We start from the raw sequence: 12,725 nt of genomic DNA, 5'->3' as shown, positions 1-12,725 counted from the left end.
GCGCGGCCAGACTCGGATGGCCGCATCCCTCGACGCCCTTGCTCGCACCCCCCCTTCAGCTGGCGCTATGGCATCGTGGACGGCGAGGCCCGCCCTCGTGACCGCCAGGTGGTGGGTGAGCGACGCCGGGACCGCGACGACCGAGATCGCCACGACGACGACCGCGACAGAGATGGTGACCGCGATGGGCGTGGCAGGCGTGAAGACCGCAAGGCTTCCTCTTGGCGTGGCCTCTTTCGGAGCCGCTCCAGGGCTCCTCGCCGTGAGGACGAGCGGGCAGGAGGCTCGCGTGATGATCGGCGACGAGATGACCGCGACTCCCGCGGCCGCTATGATGATGGTCGTCGGCGGGACCTGCCGGACGCCCGGAAGATCGACCACGCCAAGGTTTAGCGCCTTCCTGACGGAGCAGTGATCCCCGCTTCTGGTAGAAGGGCTCGGCACCGCGCGACGTGTCCAGAGCGGCGTTCCCGCTCTTGCGAAGCTATCTGCATCCGGCGCACCAAAGACACCAGGGGCAGATCACCACCACCATCCCCACGCACGACCTCCCGCGATGTGATCGAGCTACGACCTTCCTCGAAGCTCCCTGCCTGGCTGTGTGGCGCAGCCCTGTGCTTGGGCTCGCCTGTGACACCTGATGCGCCACCAGGCTGGGCCTCCCCTGCTCGTTTGGGGCTGCGATCGGGTTCGGTGCCCCCAAGTCCAGCCACTCCTATCCATGTTCATGCTGCTGCTGTTGGGGATGATGAAGACCAAGCAGTGGAGAGCCCCCTGGCTGTGGCACCGGCTCAGAGTGGCTCTATGAGCACTCCCTTGTTCGTACCTTGTCCAAGTGGCATCCTCCCGACGCCCAACTCCACCCCGCCAAGGCCGTCGACTGCCCGGAGGAAGACCCTGGCTGGTGCCACAGGACTGAACCTGATCCGAAGCAGTCCAAGGCTACAAGCGAAGAACAGAGACATGCCGATTGCTTTGATGGCGGAAAGGCTTCTCTGCCAACGCTTGGGTTTGGTGGATGAGGCGGAGATGGTTACTGAGGCTGCCATTGCCAAATATGTGGCTCTCTTTCATGGACAGCTCCCTGACTTGGCTGTTGCGGCGCTTCGGGCGCTCTTCAGGCTTGACTGCGACCTCGCCACTGCGGTGGAAGATGCTTTGCTTGATCACGGAGGAGGAGCTGGGCTGGATCTTCAAGGCCAAGGCAGAGAGGACGCGACGTCGGCCTGATGCTGCTACTACGTTTAGCTACTGATGTACCCCACTTTCTATGATTAGTTCACCACTTGTTGATGCTCTAGATAGGCATGTTTGTAGCTCTGTACTTCAGCTACCACCTGCTGTAGCCCTGGCAAGGCTCTTGTTTCTGCTCTATGTTACCTCTGATGTAGCCTGGTCTTCCAATGAATGAAAACCTTTCCATCCTAAATTGGAATGTTCGTGGTCTTAACTGTCCGAATCGGTGCACTACCGTTCATGAGACAATCACTGCTACTTCTTGCAACCTTGTTTGCCTTCAGGAAATGAAGCTGGCAGCGGTTGATCCTTTCGTGGCTGCTTTTTTGGGTGGCCAACGACTCAAAAGCTATGCTGAGCGGCCAGCGGATGGAACCAGAGGAGGTATCCTCATTCTCTGGAACGAAGACTTCATTAAGGTGGATAATATTTTCTTGGGCACCTTCAGCATCTCTGCTAACATCACTATTGTTAGCAACCTTGTTTCTTTCAAACTCACTTCGGTTTATGGTCCTACTAGAAGCAACCTTAAAGATGCTTTTTTCCAAGAGCTCGTTAGCCTCAAACCACAACAGGGTACACGATGGCTGGTTACGGGTGATTTCAATCAAATCTACCGTGCAAGAGACAAAAACCGCACAAACGTAGACCGCTCTCGTCTTGTGCGCTTCCGAAATGCCCTCAACTCCTGTGAGCTAAAGGAGATCCACCTCCAGAACAGAAAGTTCACTTGGAGCAATGAGCAAGCTAACCCGACCATGAGCAAGTTAGATTCCTTCTTCTGCAATGACGACTGGGACGTAGAATTTGGCTCTCACATCCTTCATGCTCTCTCATCCTCGCTCTCCGATCACTGCCCGCTGCTTTTGGCTAGCGACAAGGGACCAAGACAACCCAACACTTTCTGTTTTGAAAATTTCTGGACGAAGTTGCCCAACTTCAAGAGAATTGTCCAAGATGCTTGGAGCAAGGGCACAAGCCACTCCGAGCCCTATCAAGTGCTCTTTCACAAGATGAAAAGAACAGGCCAGTGCCTCAGGCGTTGGAGCAAATCCATCTTCTCGAATCACAAAGTGCAGCTCCACATGGCCCTCGAGATCATCCTCCGCCTCGACGTGGCTCAAGAGTCCAGGACACTCAGCTTGGCTGAATGGAATCTGAGGAAGGACCTCAAAAAGAAGGTGGTGGCCTTGGCGGTTCTTGAGCGAGCCAGGAAAAGACAATGTTCGAGAGTTAAGCTTCTCAAAGAGGGGGATGCGAATACCCGTTTCTTTCACATCCGTATCAACCATCGACGAAGGAAAAACTTTATCCACCGCCTTAAGCACAACAACGATTGGGTCACCAGTCATGATCACAAGAAGTACATTATCCAGAGACACTTTTCAAAAGCCATTGGGAAGGGCCTCCCGCGCTCCAAGGACTTCAATTGGGGCTGCATCCCGCCGTCGACTTGTGACCTCTCTGACCTGGGTGCCCTTTTCACCGAGGAGGAGGTCCGGGCTGCGATCAACAAACTTCCAGGGGACAAAGCTCCGGGCCCTGACGGTTTCACGGGAGTCTTCTTCAAGGAATGTTGGGACATCATTAAACCTGAGATCATGCTTGTTGTCAACAGTTTCTCCAATCTCCAAGTCAACAATCTTCACTGGCTCAACTCAGCCAACATTGCCCTCATCCCTAAAAAGGATGGAGCGGAGGACATCTCTGACTTCCGACCAATAAGTTTGATTGATGCAGTTGCTAAGATTATCGCGAAAATGATGGCCACTCGATTGGCCCCTCACATGCCCGAGCTAGTTTCCAACACGCAGAGTGCTTTTATTAAGAAAAGAAGTATTCATGATAACTTCATGTATGTCCGCAGCTTGGCCCATCGATTTCATCGTACCAAATCTCCGACCCTGTTATTCAAGCTTGACATCAAAAAAGCCTTCGATTCGGTCCGATGGGACTACCTCATGGACTTATTACGGCACCATCATTTCCCAAGTCGTTTCTGTGACTGGATTTCAGCGCTTCTTTCCACGACCTCTTCTAGGGTGCTCCTTAATGGTATCGCGGGTGATCCTATCAAGCATGGTCGTGGGCTTCGGCAGGGAGATCCTCTATCCCCCTTGCTCTTTGTCCTCGCCATCGACCCTCTCCACCGCATTCTCGCAAAGGCCACCGAACAAGGCAACCTCCGCCCACTGCATGGAAATCCGATTCGGGCATCCCTGTATGCCGATGATGCTGCCATCTTCGTTGCACCTATCAAAGAGGACATCCAGTTTCTAGCCTCGACGCTGAGCTCATTTGGTGAGGTCACCGGACTTGTTACCAATTGCAACAAAAGTTTGGTTGCGCCCATTCGGTGTGCCAACCTCGACCTCGATGGCATCCTCCAGGCTTTCCCTGCCGTCCGGACCTCTTTCCCTATGCGGTACCTTGGTCTTCCTCTGTCGGTCACGAGGCTAAAACGCATCCATTTCCAATACCTCGAGGACAAGATTGCGGGCAAGCTTCCACCTTGGTCGGCCATGCACGTGGCGGCCCCTGGACGCATCATTTTGGTAAAAGCGGTTCTCACGGCCATAGCAATCTACCATCTAACACCCCTTGATATCCCGGTCGAGGTGCGGAAGAAAATCGATAGCCTGAGACGTGCCTATTTATGGGCAGGCTGCGATAAGGTGTCTGGAGGCAAATGTAAGGTTAACTGGAAGCTTGTTTGCAAACCCAAGATTTTCGGCGGCCTGGGTGTGCTAAACCTCCAAAATTTTGCCACCGCCCTTCGACTCCGCTGGCTTTGGTTCGAGTGGGCTGACCCCCCAAAACTTGGGTTGGAATGGAGACACCCTGTAGCAATGCTGACAGAGATCTCTTTGCGACGTTCACGAGTGTGACCATTGGTGATGGTAAAAAGGCAAAATTCTGGGAATCGTCATGGCTTAATGGTCTCAGACCAAAAGACGTCGCGCCCAAGATCTTTGAGATATCTAAGAGGAAGGCGTGTTCGGTCAGCAAAGCGCTTCATAACCACTTCTGGGTCAGTCAGATCGACGCTTCTCAGGGCCTCTTTTTGGCCCATATCCAGGAGTTCACCAACCTTTGGGGAATGCTTCAGGATGTTACTCTCAGCCTGGATAGAGAGGACACCATACATTGGAAATTCACCTCCACCAATGAATATTCGGCGGCCACTGCTTACATGGCGCAGTTTGCAGGACAAGTTCTCAGCCCGACCTCTACCACGATATGGAAGACTTGGGCTCCGCCAAAATGCAAATTTTTTTCTTGGTTGATCATCCAAAATCGTGTGTGGACGGCTGATCGGTTGCAACGGCGGGGATGGCCGAATTGTGGCCTCTGCCCCCTTTGCAAGCAGGTTCAGGAGTCAGCTCCTCACATTCTCTTCCAGTGCAGATATAGTGCCCGAGTTTGGAACGATATCATCGCTTGGCTTGGCATTCATGGCCAATCGACGACGGCTTGGCGTCAGGAGATCTCTGTCCAGGACTGGTGGCTCAAGACGATCAACTCTGGAGGCCACATCAAGAAGGCCACTGCCTCCGTTATGATGCTTGTCTCGTGGGAAATTTGGAAGGAGCGCAATGCAAGAGTCTTCCGCAACACGGCCACCCCGACCACTATCATTGTCGCGAAAATCAAAGAGGAGGCCCGCCTTTGGTCGTTGGCTGGAGCGAGCCACCTGAGTAATCTTATGTCGCGAGAGTAGTCTCTCCTTTGTTTCTGCCGTTTTACGGCTTATGTCTAAACCTTCTTCTTAATTAATGAAATGGCAAGTCTTTTGCCTTGTTTCAAAAAAAAAGACAATCGCGCGCGGGGAGCTTTTCCCAGGAGTTGCCTTTTAGACAGATTTTTTTTCCTTTTCAGAAAAGAAAGGAAATGCAGTGTGAAAATACGGAAAATATCGTGCACTTGGTTTTCTTTTCTGGTTGCCCGTACGAAGGCAGGGCCCGGCCCATTGCGCAGCCGCATCATGCAAGTGTGTGTTAGTGACTGTAACTGGAGTAACTCGTCACCTGATCACGCGCGTGCCGTATGGTTAGTGCTGAAATTTTAAAGCATATCTGCCCGGCATGCACTTGGATTCATCAGATGAGCTCTGCTTTGCTACTCAATCCGCTCTCTAGTGAATGTGAACACGACGGAAGAGTTGTTACGAGGACAACACGTGTAATGCAGCGGCCATGCAGATCACATCTGGGAACTGTTGGCGCTGATGTAACGGCACCGCTCGTACTGAATTTCTGGTATAAAACATCCATGTCGGCATAAACAAATCTATCGACCCAGCGCGGTCGCCGTCATCGTAATCATAGCAAACAACCGCAGCCAAAAAGAAAAGGAGAAAAAACTTCTCGTCACTTGGAATTCAAGTGCGCGAGGATCACAATTAGCGGCGAGAAATGGGCGGAATGCTATGCTCGCAGTACGAATTTAACCATGACTTGACGTCGGAGCATTGCTTTTATTACCACTTCTAGAAATACAATTCCTATCAACAGTTCACTTCATATACTTCGTCCTTTATACTTATACTATGTAGTAATCACTCAGAAAGAATGAGTAAGATTAAACAGAACCTCACATAATTTACGGCGGCACAGCTAACACTAGATCATCTGCTTCTGCTACACTTTTACGTACCTTTTTACCCTTGTACGTAGTAATAATAAATTAACACGGGAGGGAAGACGGCACAGAACTGGAGCAGAAGACGGGGAGATCTTCACGTGCAGGGTAAATTAATCTTGTTTTAATCCTCCCAGTCCCAGGTGGTTCCTCTCCTTCTTCTAATCCGTTTTCCTCCGCTGGATCTGCTACGCGTCCCCGGAGGCCGCACGCCGCCCCGCGGGCACCGTCGCGGCTGTGGATTTCCATGCCACCGTATTGACTTTTCACACGAACTGCGGCTGCGTGTACCACAAGTCGTCCATGCTCCAGATGCTGTCCACGTCCAAGCTGCCGATCTCGAAGTCCGCGACGCCCAGCTCGGGGAACCCAAGGCTCGGCAGCGGCTCGGACGTCCACGCTCCCGCCAGCTGGGACGGTGCCTGCTGCTGCTGCTGCTGGATCAGCTGGTCCGTGTCGCACATGGTGGCGGCGGCGCTGGAGGCGTCGCAGGCGGTGGTGAACCACTCGGCACCGTCAACCGCTGCAGGCCAGCTGGGCTGGGCGCCGGCGCCAGAGTCCGTGGTGGACGGCGAGGAAGAGCCGGCGGTAGTAGTGCTCGACAGCTCCGCGACCGAGGCGTTGGGCAGCTGCCCGCCGGCCACGGCGGCGTACTCCGCTGGCCAGCACGCATCGACAGGGAGCTCTGGTGACTCGTAGAGAGCGTCGTCCGCGCCGTGTTGCCACGACAGGGGCGTGTCAGCGGCTGTCTGCACCGCCTCGGCCTGGATGCGCTCGACGAGGCGGGGCATCCAGAGGTAGCGCATGACGTCCTTGAACTGCTGGCTGTTGACGTCGCACTTGAGCTGCTTGGCGTGCTTCTGCACGCGCGTGCGCCAGTAGTTCTTGATCTCGTTGTCGGTGCGGCCGGGGAGGTGCTGCGCGATCTTGGACCAGCGGTTGCCCCACCGCGAGTGCAGCTCGAGGATGAGCAGCTGCTCCTGCGGCGTGATGCTGCCGCGGCGGAGGTCGGGGCGGAGGTAGTTGAGCCACCTGAGGCGGCAGCTCTTGCCGGTGCGCTTCAGACCTGGTACGCAAACGCAAGGCAAGATTAATCACATGGAATGGAATGAATGGAACATCACATCAGTGCTAGCTACTAATGAATATAGATTCGCCAACTTGCTGATTACTTATGCGGATGCGATGCGAGCATGTATGTGACGAGACGGGTGATGTAATGGAGGAGAGATTAGTAAATAAATATCCCTATGGCTGGGAATAATGCTAACCACTAAAAATTCTTCTTCCCCCCTCCCTCTATCTCTCTCATTCACTATAGTTGGGCGGCTGCTAGACAAATCAGGCAGTAGGTTCGTAGCTATCTGTTTCCATATATTAGCATGGTGATGCAGAGCGACAGGTTCGTTGCTTCCCCCTCCATGATATACGTACTACTAGAAATATCTAAGCCTCACGTCTCGCGGAAACAAAATGATGCAAGCAACCAATCTACTACGGAGTAGCTGGCACTTGAAAGAAAGACCAGCATGCATGCATGGATCGGACTGTGCAGTGCAATTATCCTACCTGCTGATCGGGCGAGCGAGTTCCAGCGGCCCTCGCCGTGCGCGGCGATGTAGTTGACGAGCAGGATGTCCTCCTCCACCGTCCACGGCCCGCGGCGGAGGTCGCCGGCCATCACCTCCTCCTCGCTGCTCGAGTCCCTCTCGTGCGCCATATCCATGGGTACGTTCAAATCGTCCGCCTCCTCGCCTCCAGATGAAGCTGGCGACGCCAAGGATTGATCAGGCGAGCGAGACAACTCGGGAGATTTTGGTTTGGTTTGCTTGAGACGGCCGGAGGTAGTGCTGCTGTGCTGCGGGGAGAAGAGAGGAGAAGCGAAGAGTATGCGCGGGGTGCGTGTGATGGATTGGGCGGGAGAGGAATGAGGAAGCTTATATAGACGGGCGGCGAGGGAAGCAGGAGGTGGGGGAGCGCTGGTGGACTTGGGAAGAAGCATGTGGGGGAGCACGCCGCAAATACGGAGATTAGTTTAGGCCTGGCTTATTTTATGTTTCAAAGCCAAAAGTTTGGGGTACAATTAATCGTGCTTTATTAGGGATGGATGAGGGCGTGGTGGGATATTTACCGGGCTAATTGGCCACGCAGCTAAAATTAAACCGGCTCGCGCTCCCTCGCGTACACGGATTTGAAGTCGTGGGAGTTTGACTAATTGACTCGCCTACATTTCAAGTGCTGCTACTAGCTCACTCGCACTCGCGCTGCAGAGAGAGAGTTCCTCCCCACGATGGCCACGCGCTCGCGCTGTGGACCTCTTCACTTCTCCCTTCTCTTCTCTTCGCTTTTGGGTGACAGCCAGGGTGATCTCGTTTTTGCCAGCCAGGAGTAGACAGCTCTGCTTCCTTTTTTTTAGAAAATGAAGATGACTCCCGGCCTCTGCATCTGGGAGATGCATACGACCACTTTATTAATTATTCTCGAGGACCTTATAAAGTATTACAGACAATATTCCTGAATCCACCATCTCGGCAACATATGCCGCTACTCTTACCCATATGATGAAGGGATGCTAGTTGGGCCACTACCCAAACCACTCACCTAAACCTAACATCAAAAGCCGGAAGCCCCAGCCGAGCCACATACCGGGTCTGAGGCACGATCCGGTCAGACACACTCTTGTGTCGTCGCAGCCATCTTTCACAGGTCCATCTTCAGAATATATTGAGTCTTCTACCTTGTGTAGGCCACTCCGCCATCGACGTCACCATGACGCCAGACAGCTACCTCCGCCTGCGCGAGTCCATCTCCGCGCATCGGGCGGCGAGCCTCCACAACGCCATGCCGCCGATCTTCGCTGCCATCAATGAATGAGATGAAGTACCGCTCCACCACGGCATGTACAAGGTGAGGAAGGGCGAGGTCCCCATCGGAGACACGGCCGGAAAAGAAGCACCGCAGCCACGAGACACTGCCCGGAGCTGCGACGCGGTAGATCAGACGGGCCGCCACCAGGAACCAGACAAGCTCGCCATGCACACCCAGCATCCCCATGCCCAAATCGGCGCCTTCAAGAAGGTGACGACGCTGTGGCACCGCCGCCGCTTAGCCACCGAGGCTAGGGTTTTCACACGGGCGCAGGGGAAGGGGGGAGTCAGGGGAGGTTTAGCCTCGGCGCCGCCACCAAGGAGGGTATGCCGTCCGGGACGCCATCGACGTCGTGACCGCCACCGGCGGCCAAGGGTTTCCCCCGGCCAAGCACCCTGCCGCCACCTCCGAACCAGCAACAACATCAGCAGGCGCGTGCACGCCGGAGATCCAGGCCGGCCGGAGGTCATGCATCACGAGCGGACCAGATCGCCTCCGATCTGACGAGGGGAGCCCGGGGCCTCCCGCGCCATGACCAGCGCCCACCGGAACCTCGCTGCCCGCGCAGCCGAGGGGATCCGGCCTACCTCACCGACGAGCACTCCCCGCCGCCGAAGGAGCGCCGTCCGCACCAGCGTGGCCGCCGCCTCAGATCCAGGCCCTCACCAGCGAAGACCATGGCAGCCAGAGCCGGATGCATCAGATCGGGCGGATCCGGACACCAGCGCCACGGCAACGCGCAGATAACCGGGAGACGACCCGCCGTGCCGAGTGCCCCCCAGCGCCACGAGCAAGGTCCCCCGCCGCCGCCGTCGGCCGCGAGGCTTCGCCTTGCGGCGTCCTCCGGCGGCGGCGGAGAGGGGTGGCTGGGATACTGGCGGCGGCGGCTAGGGCTGCAGAGTCCGCCCGTGTCGCTCGCACGGGAGCGACGCGGGGGCGTTTTCTTTTCCCGTCAACAGCTCTGCTTCCTGTGTAGAAAGGGAGGGAATACTACTGCCTCTTCTTTTTTCTTCTTTTTTTCAGGTAAATACTACTGCCTGTTCGACCGTAGATATTTTGCGTTTTTTTTTCCTTCTCCAAAAAGAGGGGTAAATATTCCCGGTCTCTGTATCGATTGTGGAACAAAGGAGCCAGCCTACATGAACTCTGTGAAATTTTACATAATATAATCCTTATTCAGTAAAACATGAATTTTTTTACTTCAGTTTGGACGTCACAAAAACATCACTATTTTCCTTTTGCTGGATAATACTCCTCTGTAAAGTAATACAAGACCTTTTGTATCACTATAAAGTAGTGATCTAAAAGAACTTATATTACTTTACGTTCATAGAGGGAGTACGTACTTTACCAAACCAAGCTATATATACGTACTAAAATTGTTCAACATTCATTAGACTGCATTGGCATGTCGCTTCATCAAAGGTGCTTCAGATCTATGCAAGGATTCAACGGCAACGATTGCGGCTTCAGGGCGCTGGTCCTTAGGGGCATGTGTATAAAGACTTTCTGTCTGTCGTCGACAAGGTCAAGCCGGCTCCGGTAGGGGAGCGACGACTGCGGGTCCAAGGCGCTGATCCTTAGGGGCACGTGCACAAAAACTTTCCAGCTGTCATCGACAGGGTCAAGCCGGCTCCGGTAGGAGAGCGGCGACAGTGGCGCGTTGGCGGCTCGTTCTAGCGGCAGTAGCGGCAGTAGTAATTTTTATTATGTTCAAGATGCTTTGTACTTCTGCTGAATTTTAATAATAGATCTGAATCATTTTCATAAGAAAAACATATCAACCCACAATTTGTTCTCCTACATTTACATTGTTTATAAACATTTCAATGTCTCTTCTTTTTTACAGGAAAAACATTTCAATATCTTGAGAGCCTTTTTCCGCAAATCGCATAGGCCGGACTTGGCCTGGTAATATGGAAACTGAAGGTGATGGCATTTCTTAAAAATGATATTATTAATCCAATAGATCAATAACCAACATTCTAAGCTTTGAAAAGGCATTTGACCTAATTGAGCATAAAAAAGTTATTGCTATTCTAAAAGCAGGAGGCTTTGGTGACAAATGGATCAACTGGATGAACATGATCTTCTCCTCTGGTAGTTCCTCTGTTCTTCTAAATGGTGTGCCAGAAAAAGTTTTCTTCTATAAGAAAGGAGTAAGAAAGGTGATCCTTTATCCTCCCTCTTATTTGTTCTGGCAGCAGGCATCCTCCAATCCATTCTGAACGAAGCCATGAGAAATAACCTTATCAAACCTCCAATCCCTAGTCAAGCCTGTCCTGAATTCCTAGTAATCCAATATGCAGATGATATCATCCTTGTCTTACCTGCCCAGTCAGTGCAACTCGCTCATATTAAAAACCTCCTTCTGCACTTCATTGCTTTCACTGGTCTCAAGGTGAATTATGAGAAATCTATCATGGTTCCAATCAATGTGCCCGAAGATGAACTGCCCACTCTGCTGTCACTACTTGGTTGCAAGCATGGAAGCTTTCCTTTCACCTATCTAGCCCTTCCAATGAGCACATCAAAACCTAAAATAGAAGATTTCTGCCTTATATTGCAGAGGATTGACAGAAGGCTGTCTGGATGCTCAACACTTTTATCTTATGATGGTAGATTGCTTCTGATTAAGTCAGTCTTTGCTTCACTGCCAATTTTCTACATGAGTACACTGGCTCTGCCAGCAGGAGTCATTGAGCAGCTTAACAAATTCCTCAGTCGGTTCTTTTGGAGAAAATATGGTATGGAGGATGGGGGCACATCACTTATTTCCCGGCAGAAAGTTTGCAAACCCAAAATGCACGGATGACTTGGCATTCTAGATATTGCAACCCACAATAAGGGACTTCTCATGAAAAAATTATATAAGTTCCTAAATATGGCAGATATTCCTTGGGTTAATCTGATTTGGGAAAAGCATTATCAACATGGGCCACCAACTGATGCTAGGGTTAGGTCCTTCTAGTGGAAAGCTCACATCTCTCTTCTGGGTGATTTTAAGAATATCATGGAATGTAAGGTTATCTCAGGTGCAACTACTTTATTGTGGCAAGACAAGTGGATGGGTGAGCCACTATACATCCAATTCCCACAGCTCCATTCCTTCTCCACAAATCATTCTATCTCTGTTCGGCATTATCATGAGGCCGATGATAGTACAAACAACTTCCAACTACCATTATGAAATCAAGCCTTTAATCAACTTCTGCAGCTGGATAATCTTTTCCCATGGTTGACAAATTCTGCAAATGATCAATGGAGCCATGAAGGGAAGGCCAAATTCTCCTCCATCAGAGTCTACAACAGCTTGATCCCAATCTCAGAGGAGCACCCAATTTTCAAGATGATTTGGAAAAGTAAAAATAGACTGAGACACAAGATTTTCTTCTGGTTAGCTGCGCATGAGAGAATAAACACTAGAGCCTTGCTTCAAAGGAAAGGAATGCACCTAGATGACCCTCATTGCCCAAACTGTAGGCAGAGTGCGGAAGAGACTGTAATGCATCTTCTGTGGGACTGCACTTTTGCTCAGGACTGTTGGAATTCACTAATTCCTGGAAAGAAAAGAGGCACATAACTTCATGAAGAACTTCTCCTTGCATCAGAGCATCTACCCAAGAAATTTTCCTCGGAAATTATAATTCTTGGATGTTGGAACATTTGAACCCAAAGAAATGAAAAAGTTTTTAGAAGCCTGCAGCAAACACTTCGAGGCTGGAGATATTTCCTTCAGCAGGATCTGAATCTGCTTCAATTCAAGATCAAAGAAAAGCATATTGACAGTTTCAAGCTCTGGATCAATAATAATCTGTAAAATGATTGGTTCTTTGCCTAGAGAAGGTGTAGGTTGACTTTTTTTCTCCTTGGCCTCCTGGAGGCTTGTACTTGTACTCTCTATTTTGGCTTAATATAACGCCGTAGAACGATTGTTCTACGGTTTACAGGTAAAAAAAAGTTGATCTACAACAAAACAC

The 12,725-nt window shown here is 51.8% G+C and overlaps 1 protein-coding gene across 1 annotated transcript; it reads right to left on the bottom strand.

The window, feature by feature from the left end:
- Positions 1 to 5,693: 5,693 nt before the first annotated feature.
- LOC123094869 (transcription factor MYB2) lies at positions 5,694 to 7,776 on the bottom strand. The gene is made up of 2 exons (XM_044516745.1): positions 7,447 to 7,776; positions 5,694 to 6,943 (listed from the first exon to the last, which is right to left on the bottom strand). The coding sequence occupies exons 1-2, from the start codon at positions 7,601 to 7,603 to the stop codon at positions 6,144 to 6,146; spliced, it is 957 nt and encodes a 318-aa protein (XP_044372680.1). The 5' UTR covers positions 7,604 to 7,776; the 3' UTR covers positions 5,694 to 6,143.
- Between the last annotated feature and the right edge of the window lie 4,949 nt (positions 7,777 to 12,725).

Source organism: Triticum aestivum, chromosome 4B (assembly GCF_018294505.1).
Source record: "Triticum aestivum cultivar Chinese Spring chromosome 4B, IWGSC CS RefSeq v2.1, whole genome shotgun sequence".
Lineage (NCBI taxonomy): Eukaryota > Viridiplantae > Streptophyta > Magnoliopsida > Poales > Poaceae > Triticum > Triticum aestivum.
Note: the sequence above shows the minus strand (reverse complement) of the source record. Positions and strands in the feature narration are given on the sequence as shown.